Source organism: Chrysemys picta, chromosome 8 (genome assembly GCF_011386835.1).
Source record: "Chrysemys picta bellii isolate R12L10 chromosome 8, ASM1138683v2, whole genome shotgun sequence".
Classification (NCBI taxonomy): Eukaryota; Metazoa; Chordata; order Testudines; family Emydidae; genus Chrysemys; species Chrysemys picta.
In genome coordinates, this window is record NC_088798.1 from 36431143 (window position 1) to 36453678 (window position 22536).

Here is a 22536-nt window from a genome sequence, read left to right on the forward strand (position 1 = left end):
GGAATAGAACCCAAGACTTCTGACTCCTAGTTTCTTGATCTAACAACTAGACATACTCTCTCTGTTCTTTATGTTCCTATTAAGGGAGTAGGCTAGCTCTTTTCTGAATTATTTTAGCACTTTTATACATTTGTACATTATTAGGCCATGGTTCTGCAATTCTCAGATGTATCACTATGTCTGTACATAGCACGCTTGACTTTATTGGCGCTCTATGGCATTCCTGCATACAGTGAGTTGGAGGATTGGGACCTTAGTGATGTTATTTATAGTCCAATTTATTTAATTGTCTACAGAAATGCACTCTCAAAATATACCCAAACTCAATGGGCTGGGTGCTTTTTTCCCCTTTCCATTTTTTAAATTTTTTTTTAAAGACATTTAGGTTGGTGTTATGAGTGTAAGATTGCATCCCAAACCACCATCTTCTATTTCTTTTGATATATGTATAGCTTGAGAAATGAAAAAAACCCTTTTTACATGTATGTTTTAAAACTAAAAACCCAAACCTCTCCCAGGCTGGGATCTATTATGATACCAAAAGTGAATTTTTATAGCAAAATTATAAATCAAGAAAATATAGAAATGCTGAGAAACTCTTAGGTACAGCTGAGCATTCAGCTGCTGCTATAATTTACACAATGTACATGTTTTAAATTTGTGACACAAAGGACACACTTTTCATAATGCTGTAATTTTATGGTTTTATTAGATTGACTTATGGTAGGAAGGAATATTCAGAAATTGCAGCTTAAATGAGAAAATGGGAATAGTGTTAGTTATATAAAATACTACTGTAATAGTTATTTTATTAATTTTTAATGCACAGCACCCACTGTGACCTCCTTTTTTCTTTTGCTGTCAACATGGCAGTCTGGAAAAATTGAAATGGGCTGACAGAAAGCCTAGTGAGTACTACAACCCTGACACTGTGTAACTGCTCTCTCTCTCTCTCTGCATCCTCCATTCTGCATATCAATAATATTTTAATGCCTTGTTTGACAGTCACTATGAAATAATCATTATACAATAAGCAGATTTTTTTTTATCCTTGCACTGTAGTATAGAGGTGCCCTTAAAAACTTCTGGATGTTATTTAGTTATCCAAGGCAACAGGCAATTTACCACTGTATATGATTTGTATACATTAAAGTCAATTAAAAATACCCAACCCAGTGTATTTGCCCCTCTATGTTCTCGAAGTATAACATAACTACATAAAATAAAGCATTTTTTGTCTGTCCAATTTCCTCCAAATAATTTTTTTGGACCAATTCAGCAGTGCTTTACTTGAACAGTGGGATGCTATTATGTTATGTATATTTACCACTTTCTCTATCACCATGGAGACTAATCTTCATACCAGTACAGTCAAGAAGCTCACAGCATTGTCTTTGCAGGACTTTGTCACAGTGACAGCGTGCACAGGGTCAACAGATTAATACATTAGTGAGAATAGACAATGAATTAGAGTATAAAACTTTTTGTTGCTGGTTTTAAAATCATATCCTCAATCATCACACTGAAATACCATATATACAAGTATAAATATTACAAAGGAAAAGGATATATAATATGCATATATTTACTAAAGGTGATACATTGTTTTTATCATGGTGGAAAGAAAATAAAAGGATTTATCGTACGTGGATTTCCATGTGGTAGGAGAAAGGTTCAGCCTACAATACACATACTGCACTTGGAATGTTTATATTTTCCCCTTACAATGCCCTTTCATTAGCCTCTGTCTAACATGTGGCCTGACAATTGTGACAGAATGAAAAATTCTAGGAAAACTGTGGGTCACAAGAGAAGAGATTTTCCTCCTTCTCTAGTGACCCTATCACAGTGTTCTGTTGCAGTGTTTTACCATTAAGGAAAGGGCAACACAAGAGTCTTCACACTCAATCTGTTCCATCTGTCATGACTATTAGAAACATTGACCATCAGTGAGCTTTAAGAACTCAGCACTACTGCCGACATGATATTCTAGCCCACTACAAGGACCTCCCGATGTTTTGTCAGCCTCCAAGGAAGCATTATGGATCAAAAAGACATCACTTACCAGACACGCCACCATACGTGGTCTTCTTTTCTCCACCAACTGCAGGCCAAGGTGTGCAGTCTGCGTTTAGCCCCATCAGTCCTGACACAGTGTTCATGGCTGTAACACCATCTGCACCACCTGTGAAAGAAATAACATTCACTTTTTGTTAAACACCCTGTACAAGTACAACAGAGGAAAATAAATATAGAAACAGTTAGATGTTAGATATTATCTATCTAAATGTCTAAATGTTAGATATTTAGACCCAGAGACTCTGAGGCCAAAGAGCACAGTGCAAATCAGGAGGAGGTGTGAAAAGGGGCTTTAAAAAACCAATCCTGGGTTGGCTAGCTAGTCCCCTAGAAAAAGTAAGACCAGCCTGAAGGAAACTTGCATCAGTTGCAAGGGCCCTAAGGGGCTGATACGGCAGCTGAGCATAGGGGCTCCTAAGACAGATCTCTTTTGTCCTTGGCCATGCTCCTTTCGCTGGGTGAGACATCGGATTTGCCACACTAGCTCTACAGCTCTGGAGATCCCCCTGCATTCTCATGTTTGGTTATACTGGCTAATGGACCGTATTGTGCTAGTGGATCTGGACCTTACTCTTATTACACATTGTGAATATGGAGGTTACTCACCTGTAACTGGATTTTCTTAGAGATATGTGGTCTATGTGCCCGAGTCTGGAACTTCTAACAAGCAGTGTCTGTTGGCCCAGACATGTGCAGTAATTCATCTCATGCTCTAGATTAAGGGCATAAGAGGAAACATGGGCCAGTGCCCCTATAGTTTCTCCTCTTACCGCAAATCCAGAAGGATTTGAAACAGAGGGGATGGAGGGCAGGTAGTGGAATACAGATATGGACCACACAACTTGAAGAACTTCTAGTTACAGGTAAGTAAGATCCATTTCTTCTTTGGGTGCTGGTCCCTATCTGTATTCCACATATGAGCGATAGACAAGCAGTATTCAGATTTGAGGGGGGTGCGAGGATGCTGGCGAGAAAGATGCTTGAAGTACTGCAGTTCCCACAGCTGCATCCATGGTGGAAGCTTGAACTAGCACCTAATGTTTAGTGAAAGTCTGAATGGAACTCCAGTTAGCCGCCCTGCATATGTCCAGCAATGGTAATTCCTGCAGTGATGCTATAGAGGCAGCTAGTGGAATGTGCCTTTACTCTGCCAGGTGGAGGGATCTGAGCTAATTGTAGCACATGATGATGCACCCAGAAATCCATTTGGAGATCCTCTATGAGGATACAGCTTGTCCTCACAACCTCTTTGCTATGGTGAGAAATAGACTAGGAAACTTTCTGAGAGATTTGGTCTTCTGCAGATAAATTAATAAGGTGTGTCTGATGCGGAGAGAATGGAGCTTCTTCCCCTTAACAAAGGCATGGGGTTTCAGAAGAAAATGGGTAAGTGAACAGCTTAGTTGACATGAAATTCTGAAATAACATCGGGTAGGAATTTAGCATGCAATTGAAGAAAGATTTTTTTCTTGTGAAAAACTGTATATGGGTTTACCATGAGATGGCCCTGCAGTGAGCTAATGGAAAGACCTGAGATCTTTGAAAACTGAAGGTTATCCTAAATGAGTGGGATACCTGAAGACTTTTGAGATGGCTGCCTGGCTGCCTACTATGAGTCCATGTTTCCTTGTAGTTAGGTAGCAGGTTCTAGTTGAGATGTTCCTACAAGACTTGATAGTCAGTGATATGGAAAAGATCTTTCTCCCTAAAAAGCCCCACCTCTTTAAGGCCTTATCAGCTGGAGTTGTCTTTGGATCCTGTAACTTTGCTCTCCGCTGGCAGCATTTACCACCAAGGAGTTGGGTGCTAGGTGGGAGAAGGGAAATTCAGCGTCTTTGATGGAGATGAAATAGTGCCTGTTGGCCCTCTTAGGCATATTGGCACATGAGGCTGAGGTGTGCCAGACCTTACAATAGCCTTGTTAAACAGGAGCACCACCTTGCTCTGACTTATAGGCTGCAGAATATCTAAGAGCCAATGTTGGACGTCCTGAACCTCCTCCAATGGTATGTGGAGGTCTTTGGAAATGTGGATGTACAGGGGGGAATCTCCCTGGCTCGAAACACAGTGAGGCCTCAGAGCCTTCTCCATAAGGTATTTTCTTAATCTACGGTCATGAGTTTACAATGGAAAAGAGTGACATATGCTGCACTTTGCAGCAATATTCATCTCCCCAGACAGTAGAGACAATGTTGGTGCTTGTCGTTCACAGAAAAGGAGCAGAGGGAGGAGACACAGTTCTTGAACCTTGGGACTCTAGGCACATCCCAGACTCTTAGAACAAACACTATCTATACTAATTATACTAAGAACTCTAACTATGCTAATATGAACTATAAGCTATTTACAAATTTATTTGCAGAGTAATAATAGTAAAAGCTGGAGAAACCCATGGACGCAGGGATTCTGACTCAGACCACGTGGCAATAAGAAGGAACTAGAGAGGTATTGGTTTGCACTGCCTCTTATGACCTCGATTTAAAGCATGAGGTGAACTACTGCGTATATGCAGGCCAAAGGACACCGCTTGCTAGAAATTCTGGACTTGGGTGCATGGCATGCATGCACACACTTATGTGTGGAATACACATAGGGACTCAATGAAGAAATTACGGTTACATGAAGAGAAATGCAGTGAAACTATTAAGTGAGCCTAACTGACTGAGTCTGTTATCTGTTTGGACAAATAGTATTTACCAGGATGTAGCATTCTGAAAACTGAAAAAATGGATATAAAACCCCGATAAAATTTGGTCTTACTCCAAACTGCTACATCATGGTAAATAAAGGTTGGCCATATTATACATATAAAATCATGATTTTATATCTCTATATCTATATCACCCACTACTCTTTCTAGATAGATAGATGTTTACAGTATTCACTTTATATGTTAATAAACATAATAGAGCAAAATTGTATAGACAACCTTTAATAGCAAGCACTATGCTTACTCTACATATTTTAAACAATCTGTTTCATACTAGCTTTTATTAATATTTGTTACTGCTTTGAGCAATAAAGTTGCAAATCAATATAATTGTATAGTACATGCATTTGAGTTTGTTACCTTCCTGGGCAGCCACTGCAATATTCACAATATCAGTGACATTTGGGGTCAGCTTTGCAAAGAAAGGAATCTGAACAGCTTGTCTAACCCAGCGACAGATGTTTCGGACTAGCTCTGGATTCTGTTCAAATAGGGAAGATAAATATAGGACATATTTAATAAAAGTAGTATGATTTAAATGTATAGATATGCAATAGCAAAACTTTCTGACAATCTGCTGTACTGTGGTTTTCTGAAATTATACTTCACAATTGCATCTTGTCTCATTAGTTAACACAGTAGAAGTGAACTGAAAATCCATTACAAAGGAGTTAGATCACATAAAACAAAGAAAAAGAAATCTTTACCAAGAGACAAAGATACCATTGAATGTTCACTTGCCAATGGGATAAAATAAAACTTCAGGCAACAAGGAATTTATTTAACCCATTTTTATAAAAATTATCTTTTTGCTATATTGTGTCTCATTCCATGTAAATAATCACTGTTCTATGAAATAACACCACCCTGAACCTTCCTGCCCTTATGCATTTCAGGTTTCTACACACTCCATTAACTCAGAATATAGATCAGGATGGCAAAAAGTTTAATGAAAAATCTGAATCTTTTCTTTTAAAGCTAGATATAGAAATCTTCATGCTTTGGCTTGTTATGCTTGCCAGGCTCACTTCAGTGGCACTAGTGTTCTTTGATTCTGGCCTATGCAATAAGTGCAGGTGGGTGTTTCATTTTTAAATATAACATTTAGTACAAGCTTTTTCCACTGACATTTACTGATAATGCTTTTTAATAAGTTACCCTAAAATTTGGAACTCATTATTGACTTTGCTAATCTGATTCAGGTGTGTTAAAATGTTTTCAGAAAAACTAAAAGGTGCTATTACAAGATGCAGTATAAACTTGTTACCTGTGGATAGTTTAATTGCAACCCTGGCTATTGTTTACATATATTAATTCTTTATCTTCGGCACAGATCCTGAAATCTGCCATATATAAAAAGATGCTTCTCATGTGGATATTAATTGCAACAGATATCCAACATTGTCATTGCTATGAAAATATGATGTGCTTAAGACGAGACTACATTATAAAGTTCAGTTGATTTTGAAGATGCCAGTTTAACAAATCTTGGCCTCCTGCATAGGAAAAATTTGCCATTGCTTTTTTCATTTGACCTTGAACAATTAAAAATAAACATTAGAACAATATATACAGTGCATCTACACAGCATACAATGACTTTTCATGAACAGAAAAATGATGAGACTTAGCTCTGCAAATTCCAACTAATAAAAATGGTGATTTACCCTGCACATGCAACTTTCATGCAATATTTATAACATCTGCATTGGATTATGAAAGCAGTTGCATTTTTGTGAGTTTCATTTCTCAGTTATAAATTTCCTTGGGCCCAGTGAAGAAAGAGAACCTCTAGAAGGTTGATGTTAATTTTTTCCCATAGACATTCTGACAATAATGTAAAAGATGTTTGCACTATATAACTCATAATCATGGCCTATTAGCGCTTGCCATGCTACCATAAAAGTACTATCTCACTCCAACACACTTAAGCTTTTAAATGTATATCAGTCCTTTTAATTCACCTTGAACAGATCGTTACATCCATGTTTACCTCATCCTCATCCTAGCCATTAAAATTTGCTAGTGTGTTTTTTGTAATAAATATTCATGTCACCTTCTTTTAGTTAACCCGGGCTTTTCATAAGGTGCAAAATAAGAATAGTTACATGCTACCCCAATGTCTAGATTTAGAGGTTGGAATTTGAATTATTACTATTAGACCTGCAGCATCAAACATCCACCCTACATGGCCTGATTAATAAATGCCACTAAAATGCATCAAATACTCAGATTCCAGAATCTAAATTTTCATTAAAAAAAAAAACCAACACAGATTTTTGCCTGTTGTTGTAAAGATAGCCTTCCAAATGAACTGTGCGTAAATTGATACCCTCTTGTCTTTCCGAGTCTGCTGATAGCTTGAAACATTAGTTCTGTATACTCCCCATCCCTTGGTATGGGGTGAGGATGTTGAACCTAAATTCCAGTAATGACACTTTGGTGTTAGCATTAATAATTTTATTAATGGAAAATGGAAGGGGGTAGCAGCAAAGCCCATGAAGACCAGGAACTGGGAGTTACTTCGGGGAAGGAAATACAGATGGGAGAAAAGAGGAGTCGTCAAAAAACAGAGAAGAGGAAGAAATAAGAGAAAGAAAGATGGCCAAAGAAGAGGAACAAAGTGGAGATATAGTGGTAGTCCTCACAGTAAGGATGTTTAATCAAGGGAGTGGAGAGATGTGGCTTGAGTAACAGGAATAGGATCAAAAGAAAAAATATTTTATGACCGCAGGTTCTTATTACAACCAGACAAATGCATTTTGGGAACATCTGGAAGACAATTCATATACATTTGCCATTTTAAAATGAGATGATATTTGTCAGAAAACTAGAAGCCACAACAGAAAATTTCCCAGGAATTTCAGAAAGAAACTGTTCAATACAGTACATTAGCTAATCTTGCCTAATTACAATTACATAAAATGGACCAAACTACAGTCTTCACTCAGTCCTTAATTATTTTAATGGAAGCAGTTTTGCCTGTATAAAGACAGGGTAAGGACTGAAGGATTTGGGCCACTGCAGTTACAGAAAATGCAGAGTATGACTCTTCTGCCAGCCAAAATCCTGAATGTGGTTACTCAGTAATGCATACTTATTTAGAAATACAGAAACTGCCACACTGGATCATGCCAGTGATTCATCTAAATGCATAATCCTGTCTCTGATAACGGTCAATTGCAGATGCTTCAGAGAAAGATTCAAGACACCATGTAGGAGATCTGCTTACGAGGACCTTTCTTCCCAACTCTTATCAATTACAAGCTGTCTTATGCCCTGTAGTGCAAGCTGTTAGTTACATTAGGTAAGATAAAAACATTTTAAAGTCTGTCAATATCATCTATATTAATCTCTAATTCTTTTTTGAATACCACAAAACTCTTCCATTAAGGATATATTATGGCAATGAGTTTTACAGGTTAATCCTGCAGTTTGTAAAAAAAAATAAAAGTCCTTTTAACAGTTTTACATTTTGTCTTTCAATTTCATTGTGTCCCTTCTCCTTATATTATTCTTATTACGGACAAGTTAAGATGGTTTTGGAATGAGCACTTATCATGGTTACAGGGCGAGCTGCGTATTACACAGGTCTTGTTATCTTCAACCTTCTCAGTTTGAACCACACAGTCTTACCACTCCAGGACTGGGTCTCTGGGCCGCAACCCGCACTTACCAACCCTGATGCACAACAAGACCAACTGTGCTTGGCACCTGTTAACACTTCTCCTCCAGGAGGACTTGGTGACAGTGGCTGATTAAAGTGACTGAAAACCAGCTCCTTCAAAAACCACAGCATTATCTATTCACCCCAAAAGTCAATAGCACTCAGAGCACAGGGTAAAAACAATAAAGGTTTGTATGCATATTTCCCCTCCTCTAAATCTTAATCTTTCCTTGAGGGCTTTGTAAATTCCATTCAGCCCCGTTATCTCCATCTCTAGGTTGAGAGAAACAGACTTGCACTCTGAATTCTTTCCCTCCTCATTGTTTCCCTTCAGGGCAGCTGCTGACAGCCCACTCAACCCTCTCTTCTTCCCTAGGCTTAGCATATTTAAGATTTTATATTCCTTCATTTTGCCTAGGAAGAGTAAACTTTGCCAGCCTAGTTGGAGCCGGGCCAGGAGTATTCCCCAACTAATAGCTTCCCCATTGTTCCCCACAAAGGCATTCTCTATAATAGTACTTATCTTTGCCATTTCTTCATTTCTATCACTTGCTGCCTCCTTTGATTTAACTTTATGCAGCCAGGCGGGATAATATCACACAGGTAAACTAAGGCGCATGTGATATTTATAAAAAATAATGCACATAACTCCCTCAATCTGGATAGTAAATAAGTTTCACTAAGTAGTGTGAGTACCTTTAGGACAAGGAAGAATGGCTTGTATAGTGCAACATAGGGAAACAGCAAGAGGGAGCTAGTGAAAGTGAGACTTAATATAACCAGGACCCCTCTCCCCCCTCTAGAGCTCCAGGGATGGAGTGCTTGCAAGACTGGGCCATTACATTTTAATTTTAGAAATTTATTCACCTAACTCTACAAATTCAACAATCTACCATGGAGAGTGTCAGCAAGGAAGCTCAGAGTGGGCCCATCACATCTAAGACGCTCCCTCTCTTTTAGTGACTTCCACTAAGCACCACACAATAAAGAGACTCTGTTTTTGGCCTTGCTTTGTTGTGCCTGTTAGAGGTGACTAGTGGGTATTGCAGTAACTGCCATACCTTTGTTGGGTGGGGGAGACAGGATTAGGATCCATATAGGGAAGCTTGGGAGATGGAGGCATACTCATTTCCCTAGACTTCCCCTTCATTCAAACAGCTCCAAGACAGCTGCTCACGGAGAAGATCTGGGTTTTCTTTGATCCCTCTTCCACAGTGCACCAAGCCGACAGGATTTGTTGGCCCAGTGTGTACCCAGTTTACATAATGTATGTGGCTACCACACTTCTTCCCTTCAGATAAACCAGGGTTAGGATCTAGCCTTTAGAAGACTGGGATTTTAATGGTATCTGTGTTTGATGATTCACTCTCTTGCCCTTGCTTCCAACATTTCATAAGAAAAGCAAAGGGGTTCACTTTAAAGCTTTGCAAATTGATGTCTTCAGGGTCTCTTTCCAGTATCCAAGTTCTGCTTTTCAGATTACTATTCCTCTGTTCCATGTGATATACAAAGAAGTAATCTCTTCTCCTCCCACCTCTGGGATGTCCAAAATTACCTTCATAAAACTGAATCCGCCTAAATTTCATAGTACCTAATTACAGAGTTGCAATTAATCACTACAGCAAAAGAGACATCATTTGTGAATTTCACAGCTAATCTTATTGTATCCTCTTATCCTAGCAAGGGGCTTTTTAGTTTATGCACTTGTCCCATTTCAAACTTAATTAAAACAAACAATTTATTTAAAGCCTGTCAAATTAGGGGGGAAATTTCCCAGGGTGGGAGACAAATAACCCTCTCCTTATAGTCTGAGTAAAATATTTCCTCATTTCTCAGGAAATTTGACAGAGAGAATTCAGTCAACAACTCCACCAGCCACAGCTGTCAAAAGAGACAGCAAAGGGGGAGCTTAACCGAATGCAGGAGTGATGGTACTCACAGTTATACATGTAGTTATTTATGAATGTTGGGTAAAATTTTCTAAAGTGCCTAAGGCCTAGCTCCTAAAAAGGTAGTTAGGTGCCTAAAACCCAGGGAAATCAATAGGAGTTAGGTGACAAAATACCTTTCTGCATGCAGAAAATTACAGCCTCAAATTTAGAAGGAGATTTTGAAAATGTGCACTTTATATTTGAAGACTTATATCCCCTCTCAGCCTTCTCTTCTTTAGACTAAACAGGCCTTATTCTTTCAATCTTTCCTCATAGGTCACGTTTCCTAGAATTCTTATCATATTTGCTGCTCTCCTCTGAACTCTCTCCAATTTGTTCACATCTTTCTTAAAGTATGGTGCCCAAAACTGGATACAATACTCCAACTGGGGCCTCACCAGCACAGAGGAGAGCAGAACAATTACCTCAGGTGTCTTACATGTGACACTCCTGTTAATACAACCTCCTGTATAACATGGCTATTCTCAATTTAAAAAAAAAAATCACCTTTCTTACTCACACAAAGACAATACCATTTAAAGATCATGCTCATATAAACTCACATTAAAACAACAGAGGCTTGCCTGAGTAAGGAAAGAGTAAAAACTGAAGAAGAGCATCAGGATTTAGCCCTATAATTCTTATTCTCTTAATTACCCTATAAAAACCAAGGAAAAGACCAGATTCTAGCTTTGTTCTCAGTCTTAAAAGAAATAAAGCGCCAACATATAGGTAAACTGTAAGCAGGGTGTCATGACTTGAGCAGGTGTTGTTCAGATCAGTCACTTTTAAGTTCCACTCTGTGGAGCCTAATGGAGATAGATTCTCTCCTTTTCCCAATCATACCAACTGTCGTTGGACAGAATCAAGTCACTTTGGATTAGGGCCATGCTTTTTGTCATGGCTGAGTTGAGACATAAAAGCTCTGAGTCCCATTCTATCATTAGAAGTAACAACAGCAGCTTCTAAGACGTTGCCAGAACTGGACAGGGACCCTACTGGTGTTCAGAAACAAATCCTGCATAATTTAGAGACTTTATAACAATACTCAGCTCCAGTACAAAGCCTCGGCTCAAAATCCAGTGGAGCATTAAAAAAATACAGTTCTCTAAATTCATAAAAGATTATGACAGAAAACAGGATTTCTGAATAAGCTTCAGTTCAAGCACAAGCCCATCTTCTATCCTCATAATTTTATTCAATCTTGTAACTCCGTCTAGTTTGCCCTCTCTCCTGAACAACTAATTTAATTTTGGGGAGGTGCCAGAAATAAAGTCTGTTTCACTACAATGTTTCATCTTACAATTAACAATTTTGATATAGGTCATCTTGAAAAACATTTTTTTGATCTCCTCCCTTCTCTAGGTTTTCAAACAGCTTTTTTGTAGGGTTTCATAAATATGTGATAAATACTTTGTTTACCATCTTTCCCCATTACAATTTGAACAATTTAAACTAGAGAAAAAATACTACAGCATTTTTTATTTGCGCTCAATATTGCAGCTGCACAATAGAACACTGTTAGCAGTTAAAAAAAAACACATCAGACTATGCTTCACATTTTAACGTAGCTCATCTAATAGCTGCCAATATTAACACAGGTCAGTATCCAAACTCAAGAACAGATTTATCAAAGTGATGCATGGGAGCTCCACTTTGAATTCCTTGTTAGCAGGATTTGTGCACAAAGCTCCGAAAATGTATGATATACAGACTGGAAATTAACGAACTTGAAGACAAGGTCAAAAATCAGCACAAAAGTTTTGACTGACCAAATACATAAAAGTCTAAAATATAGATTCGTGTTTAGAGTTGAAGCAATGATAAGAGGATTGTCAGTAGTAAAAACAGGGGTATCTCAAAATGTTTTAAGTTGTCTTTATTGAGTAGCCTTTGCAATTATTCCCCTTTTCAGCACACGTAAAGGCTTTCTTGTTTTGGGTTTTTTTTCTTCCCCACCATGAAGAAAGAGACAATTCCATTTATTTTGATGACAGAGCCTTGCTTCTACATAGATAGTGGAACCATGCTGCTTTTCGTTAGCCCAGATTTGGCTTTTTAAATTTAAAAATGTGAAAAACCCCAAACATACCAATGTTTATAAAACAAACTAATTTAAAATGCACTGCATTCCCTTAATCTTAAATAGAGTTTTTTTAATTTCCACAGCCATCTTCCATGCATTCAGAAAGGCTTCCTTTTGTTTGACTGTGATAGATCAGGTAAGACTGGTAACTACCATTTACAGCTATTGATTTCACTCAACATTAAAGGACCAAAATTCAACCATTATTCTCGTCAGTTGTCACAACAAAGGTTAATAATAGTTGAATTTTGGACTGTAAGAGTGAAGCAAGGATTGACAGCTGAAATTAGCAAACTGTTTCATTCAGAGATTGAGTCAATACTCAGATCTAAATATTCCAAGTTCAAAAATTGAAATAGTGCATTAAAATGTTTATAAACTATGAGGTGTGAGTGGAAAGAATTATTCATCGACAATATCAGAACATTTAAGGTGATGGCTAATAAAAAAGACATTTCTCCCCTTACAGAACAACATATTTTATCTTGGTTGTTTCTATATGACCAAAATAATGCTTCTCATATCACTGTAAAAAAAGTGGTATACAGCATGATTAAACAATATTTCAACTCTTTAGTTCATGCAGAGGTTACCTGCTAGAGGGCATAAAGGTTTGATTAGGTTTATGTCGTACATGAGAAATCTTAAAGGAAAGAATACAACACTCCTTTAAATATATGAGCACTGTAGCTACAAATAGCTTTTTCTTGTAGTCAGGTAGGCAATCTCTTAGTCCCTTTACTATAAATAAATAGGTAGAATATAACAGGTACTTCAGGAAATCATAAATCTTTCATGCTCCAGTGGCAAATTAAAGAATTTAAAGTCTATGTATTGGCTAGACTTTCCCACTACTTTTAAAAATAGTCGTCATTTGCATCTTTATTCAGTTTGGATACACTATAAATGGTCTGTTTTCAAATTAATTTCACTAACCATAGCATGAGTTAAGGCAAAATGCAAAGATAAATCTGGATCCTATTCTAGAAAATTCAGACATGGGCAGTGAAGAGACTAGTGAGTACACTGTTCATTCATACTTACAATACCTAGTGTTGGCATACAAATAAAATCTGTAGTAAGTAACTGATATTAAGATGATGTGTACTGAGTGTAACCTTTGTTAGATAACTTCTACCATGTGTCAGGATGAAAGATTTTAAATTGTTGAACTTTTCATACCCTCCTGCTTGTTGTTGATCACATACTTTCTAAGAAATCTTGTCTACAGGATACCATAGGTATTAACAACTCCAATGTTTTGCACAAAGCTAGGAGCAAGGCATGTGTAATTAGTATGTTGTGATCATTAAAAACCGTTGTAATTATGTAGTCTACTTAAATGTCTCCTGAATGTTCTACATTTCATTATTATTACGACTTTCAGAGTATTAGAGGGTGACTACAAGAGTAAGAGCAAATTGTCAGAAGCTTTTAAGAGAACTGTGCTTTCCCTTCTGCTTTGTGAAGCACTCACTTCCTGTACCCTCTGTGATGGTTCCTAAGACAACAACATTCTCATTAAAAAAAAACGCCCAAACTCTTCTCATGTCCTTTCCAAGTGGGCTAATATGACTGATGTTTTGGCCAGACTGACCTTCACTATACCTTCTATGATTCATATGTGCAATTCTGCTGAAATGTCTGTAATCATGATACAAATAAAAAGGAAAATAAAGGACTCTCTATCACCAGCGTTCTTTCACATATGCATGAACTTGAAGACAGGGTCACAATTAAGGTTTCTAAGAAAATCCATTCATAGGTAATGTTTTCCATAGACAAACAAAATGTTACTACACAGACAATAGGTAAATGCCCTATTACCAAATATAACATAATTTTAAAATTTTCAACATACTGGTAATACTGTTAATGTTAGTATGCTATCTATACTCCACTTCTATGTTCTGTTTTGTGTTTTGAATAATTCAATTAAAAATCCTACAAACCAATAACAATGACAATGTTGTCAAACTTCAATTTAAAATTACACAATTATGCTTTGATAATGAATTTATTAAGCTTCACATTTCTTCTAGTGTGTGTGAAATTCTTAAGACAAATTAACAACTAACTGCCTTAACTCGTTATTAAGTATTGTCTCCTCCTACATGATATGAAATGTATACTTTATGACCACTCTGTTTCATACAAATGACATTCTATTCAGGGAAGGGGGGGAAATGATACACTTTTAAAAACAACATCTCACTACTCCCAAATCCTACAAGAATAATTGTAGCACTATAATAATCCAAGCATTACAGTTGGTGGTCAAGGTCTGTCTAGTAGTGAAAATACAGTGAGTTTGCTTGGTCTCATGGGATTTTCAGTGAAATATATCAGGAATCAGTTGTTATGGGTATTATTTTAAAAGCAGCTTAAAAACGGGATTCAAAAGAGGAGGGAAGGGAATCATAATGAGAACAGTCATTAAAGGAACACAAGGAGGAGGAGAAACTAGCAAAGAGAAAACAAACAGGTGAAGAGAAAAGACATAGTAATAGCGGAAAATGGAATATATCTGGTAAGAATCCACAACCAGATCAAGACATTGGATTAAATGGACCACTGGTATATTGTAGCTACTGTAGTAATTCTTGTGTTCCTAGAAAGAAAGAGAGATCAGAGAAAGCAAGAGAAAAAAAATCAGAGTAAATGGAAATTGAAGCATAGCAGGCAAAAAAGACCAAGATGACATATATGCACAAAAGCATGGAAAGTAGGAGGAGGCAAAGTAGTAAAAATAGAAACTGAGAAAACAGAGTAAGAGAAGTAGATAAAGAAATAATGGAATAGGAGAAAAAGTAAGATACATACAGAATATAAGAAGAAAATGAAGATCAAAAACGAGGTTTTTGAAGGTGCACAGGAGATTTTTTGCATGCCCAATTACATTGATAAACATAAAATTTATGGGAATTGGGTGTCCAAATCCCCTAGACAGCTCCGAAAATCTCAGCCCACATGGTGCCCCCACAAGGGGGTGGACAGGAATGCAACTTGCTCTAAAGTACACAGTTTCAGAGCACATACACTTCTAAACACTATGCCAAAGCAGAAAAGCAGCCCAGGGCTGGCTGGGCTCACCCAGACATGATCCTGCAATGCTTCATAGGTTTCACAGGGAAGAGGTGAATGATGTGGGTATGAGGGTGGAGTGGTATTCTATTAGAGAAAAGTGGGAAAAGGAGCGCGGAAGTTGTTGGGAACTGTCAGAGAAGGAGGAATGTTGGGAGAGGTCAGATAAGAGAGAGTGGAATCATTTGTTTAGCAAAACAAACAATTTTTGGCTTTAGTGAAAATACTAGCATTGCAAAAACCCTGTTATTTCAGAAATTGGATTTTGTACCAGTTGCCCTATTGTTTGGACAGCCTTTGGCATTAGTCTATACGGAGTCTAAAACTGTTGTCTTGATGAAGATGAATGTCTTCTGAATGGCTGTGCTGGCTTACCAGGAGATTTTTTTGCTTTATTTGACCAAGTAAACTGAGTAGCAATACAACAGCTGCTTTACAGGGGGAAGTAAATCCATGAGTCAGCATTCAGCAGCTGCAATCTAGATGATTGTGCCAAAAGCAAATTGCACATCCATGGTTGCTTCTCCTCTCATGCAGTAGAACTGACACGATCAAGCTAGAGTACCTACTTGTTGGCTAGTCATTTTAGGTGCCAATCTAACTTTTGCCTACACTTTGGAGCAGTCACATAGAAAGGCATGTGGCACAAATACAGCACTAAGATCATCACTGGTGGATGCAGTGATGAACGCAGATTCCTATTGCACATAGTAACAAAATGTAACGGAGATTCTCAGACAGTACCTGAAATGGGGGAACTTGCAGAATAAACGTTCACTTTTCATTGCTAAGACACTTCAGTTGAGAATACTAGTGTTTTAACAAGGAACCATCAGTTCTAATCCTTTATACAGTGCCTAATACTTAAGAAATTACTTCTCTCTAAGTACTTATACAATCTCCATTGCTGGAGTGCTTGGGTACCAAGCACCATACAGTTGAAAACAACAATAACACTGGTCTACAATTTTTGAGAAGTCGTCTGCTTCAGAGATAAAATGTGCTATTTATTATGTATTTTGATGTGCTGAATTCAAATATGACAATTAAAACAACTGATTGGCTACTGTTTCTAAGATATTTAAGTTTTTACATTTTACGTCTATGTATATTGTGTAGATAGTAGCATTTTAATCAAAAATTGTGAACCTAGGTCTTTTCATGTGTTTATGATTGCTTTACATGATAATATTTCACCTGTCCTGTTTATGTAACACTTTAAAAATCAGCAAAAGGGTTATATAAATAAAATGTATTATGAAACAAAAGGCAAAAAACTATTATGTACATAGTTTAGTCCTATTCAGTGTCTACTCGGCGCTTCTTGGCTTGTCTCTTGTATTCATTAAATGGAGCATCTCTTGTCACTGTCCAGCAATAGTCTGCAAGCATTGATGGGCTCAATTTGCCCTGACAGCGTTTCTCCATTGTTGCAATGTCCTGGTGAAATCGCTCGCCGTGCTCGTCGCTCACTGCTCCGCAGTTCGGTGGAAAAAAATCTAGATGAGAGTGCAAAAAATGTATCTTTAGTGACATGTTGCAACCAAGGCTTTTGTATGCCTTGAGGAGGTTTTCCACCAACAACCTGTAGTTGTCTGCCTTGTTGTTTCCGAGAAAATTTATTGCCACTAACTGGAAGGCTTTCCATGTCGTCTTTTCCTTGCCACGCAGTGCATGGTCAAATGCATCATCTCGAAGAAGTTCATAAATCTGAGGACCAATAAAGACACCTTCCTTTATCTTAGCTTCACTTAACCTTGGAAATTTTCCATGGAGGTACTTGAAAGCTGCTTGTGTTTTGTCAATGGCCTTGACAAAGTTCTTCATCAGACCCAGCTTGATGTGTAAGGGTGGTAACAAAATCTTCCATGATTTAACAAGTGGTGGATGCTGAACACTTTTCCTCCCAGGCTCCAATGACTGTCGGAGTGGCCAATCTTTCTTGATATAGTGGGAATCTCTTGCACGACTATCCCATTTGCAGAGAAAACAGCAGTACTTTGTGTATCCAGTCTGCAGACCAAGCAAGAGAGCAACAACCTTCAAATCGCCACAAAGCTGCCACTGATGTTGGTCATAGTTTATGCACCTCAAAAGTTGTTTCATGTTGTCATAGGTTTCCTTCATATGGACTGCATGACCAACTGGAATTGATGGCAAAACATTGCCATTATGCAGTAAAACAGCTTTAAGACTCGTCTTCGATGAATCGATGAACAGTCTCCACTCATCTGGCTCGTGAACGATGTTGAGGGCTGCCATCACACCATCGATGTTGTTACAGGCTACAAGATCACCTTCCATGAAGAAGAATGGGACAAGATCCTTTTGACGGTCACGGAACATGGAAACCCTAACATCACCTGCCAGGAGATTCCACTGCTGTAGTCTGGAGCCCAACAGCTCTGCCTTACTCTTGGGTAGTTCCAAATCCCTGACAAGGTCATTCAGTTCATTATGAGGTGTGGTTCAGAGGAGGAGGATGGGAGAAAATGTTGGTCCTGTGACATTGATGGTTCAGGACCAGAAGTTTCATCCTCTTCCTCTTCCTCATCTGACTCAAGTGAGAATGATTTTGGTGCATCAGGAACCGCAGTCCTTCTCCGTGGGGTACTGGGCGTATAGCTGATGGAATGTTTGGATAATGCATAGTCCACTTTTTCTTCTTTGACACACCTTTCCCAACTGGAGGCACCATGCAGAAGTAACAATTGCTGGTATGATTTGTTGGCTCTCTCCAAATCATTGGCACTGCAAAAGGCATAGATTTCCTTTTCCTGTTCAACCACTGGCGAAGATTTGTTGCACAAGTGTTGCAGCATATGTGTGGGGCCCACCTCTTGTCCTGATCTCCAATTTTGCAGCCAAAATAAAGGTGATAGGCTTTCTTAACCATAGTGGTTATACTGTGCTTTTGTGATGCAAAAGTCACTTCACCACAAACAGAGCAGAAGTTATCTGCACTGTTCACACAAGTACGAGGCATCTCTGCTCACTTTGGCTAAACAGAAATGTGTCCCTTTGCAAAATCAAACACTGACAAATAAGAGAGCACGACACTGTATGATTTCTAGAGCTGATATAGGGCAATTTGTTCAGCAGAGTGATGTAAGCTTTGTTATGATTGCATCATCCATGACTTCTAGGAATAACATGATGTAATTCACATCATGTATGACGCAATACCAGCTTCAGATTGCATCATTCATTGTTTTGCCTAAAAAGCAAGTACTGTCCAAACCCAGTCATAGATTTATTCATAGATCCAGTCAAAGATGTATTTTAGTCATTTCTGGTTTAAATTGAGATCCCTTCCCTTTATAACTCACTTATCCTCCGCCATTCCCAAGTCAAGGGTCGTATATACTGACCCAATAGCATATCTTGAAAACTAGAGCCAATCAACAATTTTAAGCATCATTTTCATTCTCAGTGACCCAAAATTAGTAACGTTTGACTACACTTATTTCAGAAGCAGTTTGTCTGTAGAGCAGTGTAATCTCTCTCTCTCTCTCTCTCTCTCTCTCTCGTCCTTCCTTCTGTAAGAGAAATGACTTTGATGAGTTTACTTTTTAGATTTGTTTGTGTGAGAGAGGTGTTTTGAACATGATATGGTTAGCAGCCATTCTCCTCATGTATTCTAAATACTGACTACAAAACACTGCTGCTGAGTATACAAATTCTCTGCTGGTGTAAACTGGCACTGCTCCATTGACTTGGGTGGAGGTGCACTGATTTTCCTCAGGAGAATATTTGGTCTAGTGTGTTTCTTCCTTTAATTCACTGATTAAAGGAAATCAAATGGGGTAAGGAAGAAAGAGAGCACACAAAACCCTGCCTGACTCCTCCCCTACACTAAACAAAGATAAAATGGGTAATACAAGTGAAAAATGAGACACAGAACTTCTGAAACAATAAGAGAAAATATTCCCACTACTGCTGTGGTGCACTCCTATGGTTCTTTGCGTAATTTTTTGCAGTAACTGATACAAAAGTGAAGAGAGAGAACTAATGCTGCATGGAGGACTCAATGAACTATGCTAAACCAACATATCATTGTAGGGTGAAAGAGTGCTACATAAGCAGACATATAATCACATTTTGTTTGGGGGATCAACTATTTAAAATAGTCACAACTTCTGGCTGACATTGCAGCAGTAAATTATGTTGTGATGCTGTGCACCTCAATTAAGAAGCAGACTCATCAGTTCTATTTCCAAGGGAGTGTGGTGTAAATCTAAGGGTGTCACATAGCTAGTTTTCATCTCTGTAGAGTAACCAGTTGCTTTTTTTTGAAGATTTCTGCACTTTTGCATAAGGCAATGCAGGCTTTAAGCTGCTCAACTGCCCTCCTAATTGTAGGCAATATACCATAAACACAGCCAAATGGAGTTTACATAAAATGAAAATAAATATAAGAAAAGTTTTACAAAAACAAGCTTCTTTTAGATATGAACTGAATAGTTAAATTACCATTTAAATTGTTGTGATCTGGATTTTGGTGCTCACAATACAAATGTACGTTTATGCCAATGGAAATTAACTCCCTTCCCCCCAAAATAAAACCCTATAGCTGAATTTGCAAGATATGCATGTCATATATTGGCAGATAGTAAGGATTAGTTGCTAGGAAATATTCGTAAACAAGAGTGTCATTAACTTTAAAATGTCTGTTTATAGCACACTATTTTTGCTCCTGCATACAATAAATGAATCGTCTCTTTAAAAATAAAATTTAGAAGCATAATGAATACTCACAGAGCTTGACCAAATGTATCTGTTTTCTCTGAACTCTTGAAAAAGCTCACTTAGATCTCCTCACCATAATGACTATCTCTTCCCGAGTTACAAGGAAAATATTTGTGCTTCTTTTTGTCTCTTAGTCCTTCCATATCTCTAGTATGAACATTGCAAAAAATCTTGGCTAGAAATTTAGTAAAGCAAACTCTTCTGCTCTTTTCCCCCTCCTCATTAGGCTAGTGAGAAACATCAAAACTTTTGAAGACCTTGGATGTGAATTGTCACAGACCATCTTGTTGTTAAGTTTCTTAGTAGATGTGACATTAAACATGTTGGATCTGAGGTTCCATCTGAACAACAAAACCTTCTAAGGGAGAGAACATCAAACCTAGCTTATCAGATCAATCACCTAATGTAGCGGTTTGCTTCTCCATCTGAGAATAACTGAAGATAATGCAAGACTTTTCTGGAATAAACATGTAGAGCTCAAAGCTGTGAAATATATGTTTTTTCAATCACAATAATGGTAGCACACCTGTAGTGTTCTTTTTGGGAAGATGATTTAACAAAGAATCTGAAAGAATTTTGGCATAGCTCCCAATATAAAGACTTTTTTTTATGAAGAGAAAAAATCTGTAGTGAAATCTTATCAGCAATCAGTGATAATATGGGAAAAACAATGTCTAACTTTAACAAGGTCTTCTGGATTGAAATGTGAGCACTATCACTTTCAGTGCTGAGGTGGGTTTATCATTTGTATTAACTGTTGTCAAACTATAATTACTACAGGACTGAGCTAAGATGAATGATGAACATGGGAAAAATACTGTAGTTTTAAAAATGACACACTGTACCTGGTGGTCTATATATTTACTATTATATAAACATTGAAGTGCTACATTACTACTGTTCTGAGGAAGTCAGCACAGTAGCACTACATAATGAATGATGAAGTTTCTGTTGACATTCTTAACAGTATCAATAGGCCTTACCAAATTCACAGCCATGAAAAATACATCATGGACTGTGAAATCTGGTCTTTTCTGTGCTTTTATCCTATGCTATACAGATTTCATGGGGGAGACCAGAGTTTCTCAAATTAGGGGTCCTGACCCAAAAGAGAGTTGCAGGGGGTTGCATGGTTATTTTAGGGGGGTTGCAGTATTACCATCCTTACTTCTGCACTGACTTCGGAGCTCTGGGTGGCCAGAGAGCGGCAGCTGTTGGCCGGATGTCCAGCTCTGAAGGCGGTGCCCTGACAGAAGCAGAGCAGAAGTACGTGTGGCAATACCATGCCATGCCACCCTTACTTCTGTGCTGCTTCCTTCAGAGCTGGGTGGCTGGAGAGTGGTGGCAGCTGACTGAGGGCCCAGCTCTTCAGGCAGCAGTGCAGAATTAAGGGTGGCAATACCATACCATACCATCCTTACTTCTGCACTGCTGCTGGTGGCAGTGCTGCCTTCAGAGCTGGGCTCCTGGCCAGCAGCCACCACTGTGCAGCTGCCCAGTTCTGAAGGCAGTGCTGCTGCCAGCAGCAGTGCAAAAGTAAGGGTAGCAGTACTGCAACCCTCCCTACAATAGGTTTGTGACCACCCCACAATTCCATTTGGGGTCTGTACCCCTACAATTACAACACGGTGACATTTCAGATTTAAATAGCTGAAATTATGAAATTTACGATTTTTAAAACCCTATAGCCATAAAATTGACCAAAATGGACTGTGAATTTGGTAGGGCCTTAAGTATAAACAGACTCCGATATATTTGTAAATTGTTATAAAAGAAATACAAACTAAAACTTTATTACCATTAACCAGTGTTAATAAATGAAATTGAAATTTAATACATGCTTTAAGTAACATATTGGCAGCAATACTGATGCCTCTTAAAATTACTCTCTGGCAAAGTAAACTATTAAGGTGTCAGAATGTCTTCATTAATGGCTTGGAATTAACCTCACATAAAAAGCTGAGTGTCATAATGCAGTATAAACAAATGGCCATTTTTAGGCCAAACTCGCCTCCTTGTTCTCTAAATAAACCTGGAAATAATTCTTAAAATTTACTGAGGTGTAAAACAATAGAGGTGGCAGAGGGTGGGCAATAAATAGGGCAGAGAAAAATGGAAATAGTTTCCTGGTTTCTAGACATGGCCCAATTCCCACAAATTGTACAGAGTGAAACGAGGAGCAAATGTAGACAGTGTGATTAACATTTAAGAAGAAAAACACACCAACTATA

The 22536-nt window shown here is 38.1% G+C and overlaps 1 protein-coding gene across 15 annotated transcripts in view; it reads right to left on the minus strand.

Annotated features, from left to right (window-relative positions):
- Positions 1-22536, minus strand: part of DPYD (dihydropyrimidine dehydrogenase) — a 612292-nt gene that overhangs the window by 120978 nt on the left and 468778 nt on the right. For all 15 annotated transcript variants that reach the window (XM_065555590.1, XM_065555591.1, XM_065555592.1 and 12 more), the window contains 2 exons: positions 5150-5270; positions 2066-2185 (listed from right to left, as the gene is read on the minus strand). In XM_065555590.1, coding sequence (XP_065411662.1) covers positions 2066-2185; positions 5150-5270 — 241 coding nt within the window. The remainder of the gene's footprint in view (positions 1-2065; positions 2186-5149; positions 5271-22536) is intronic.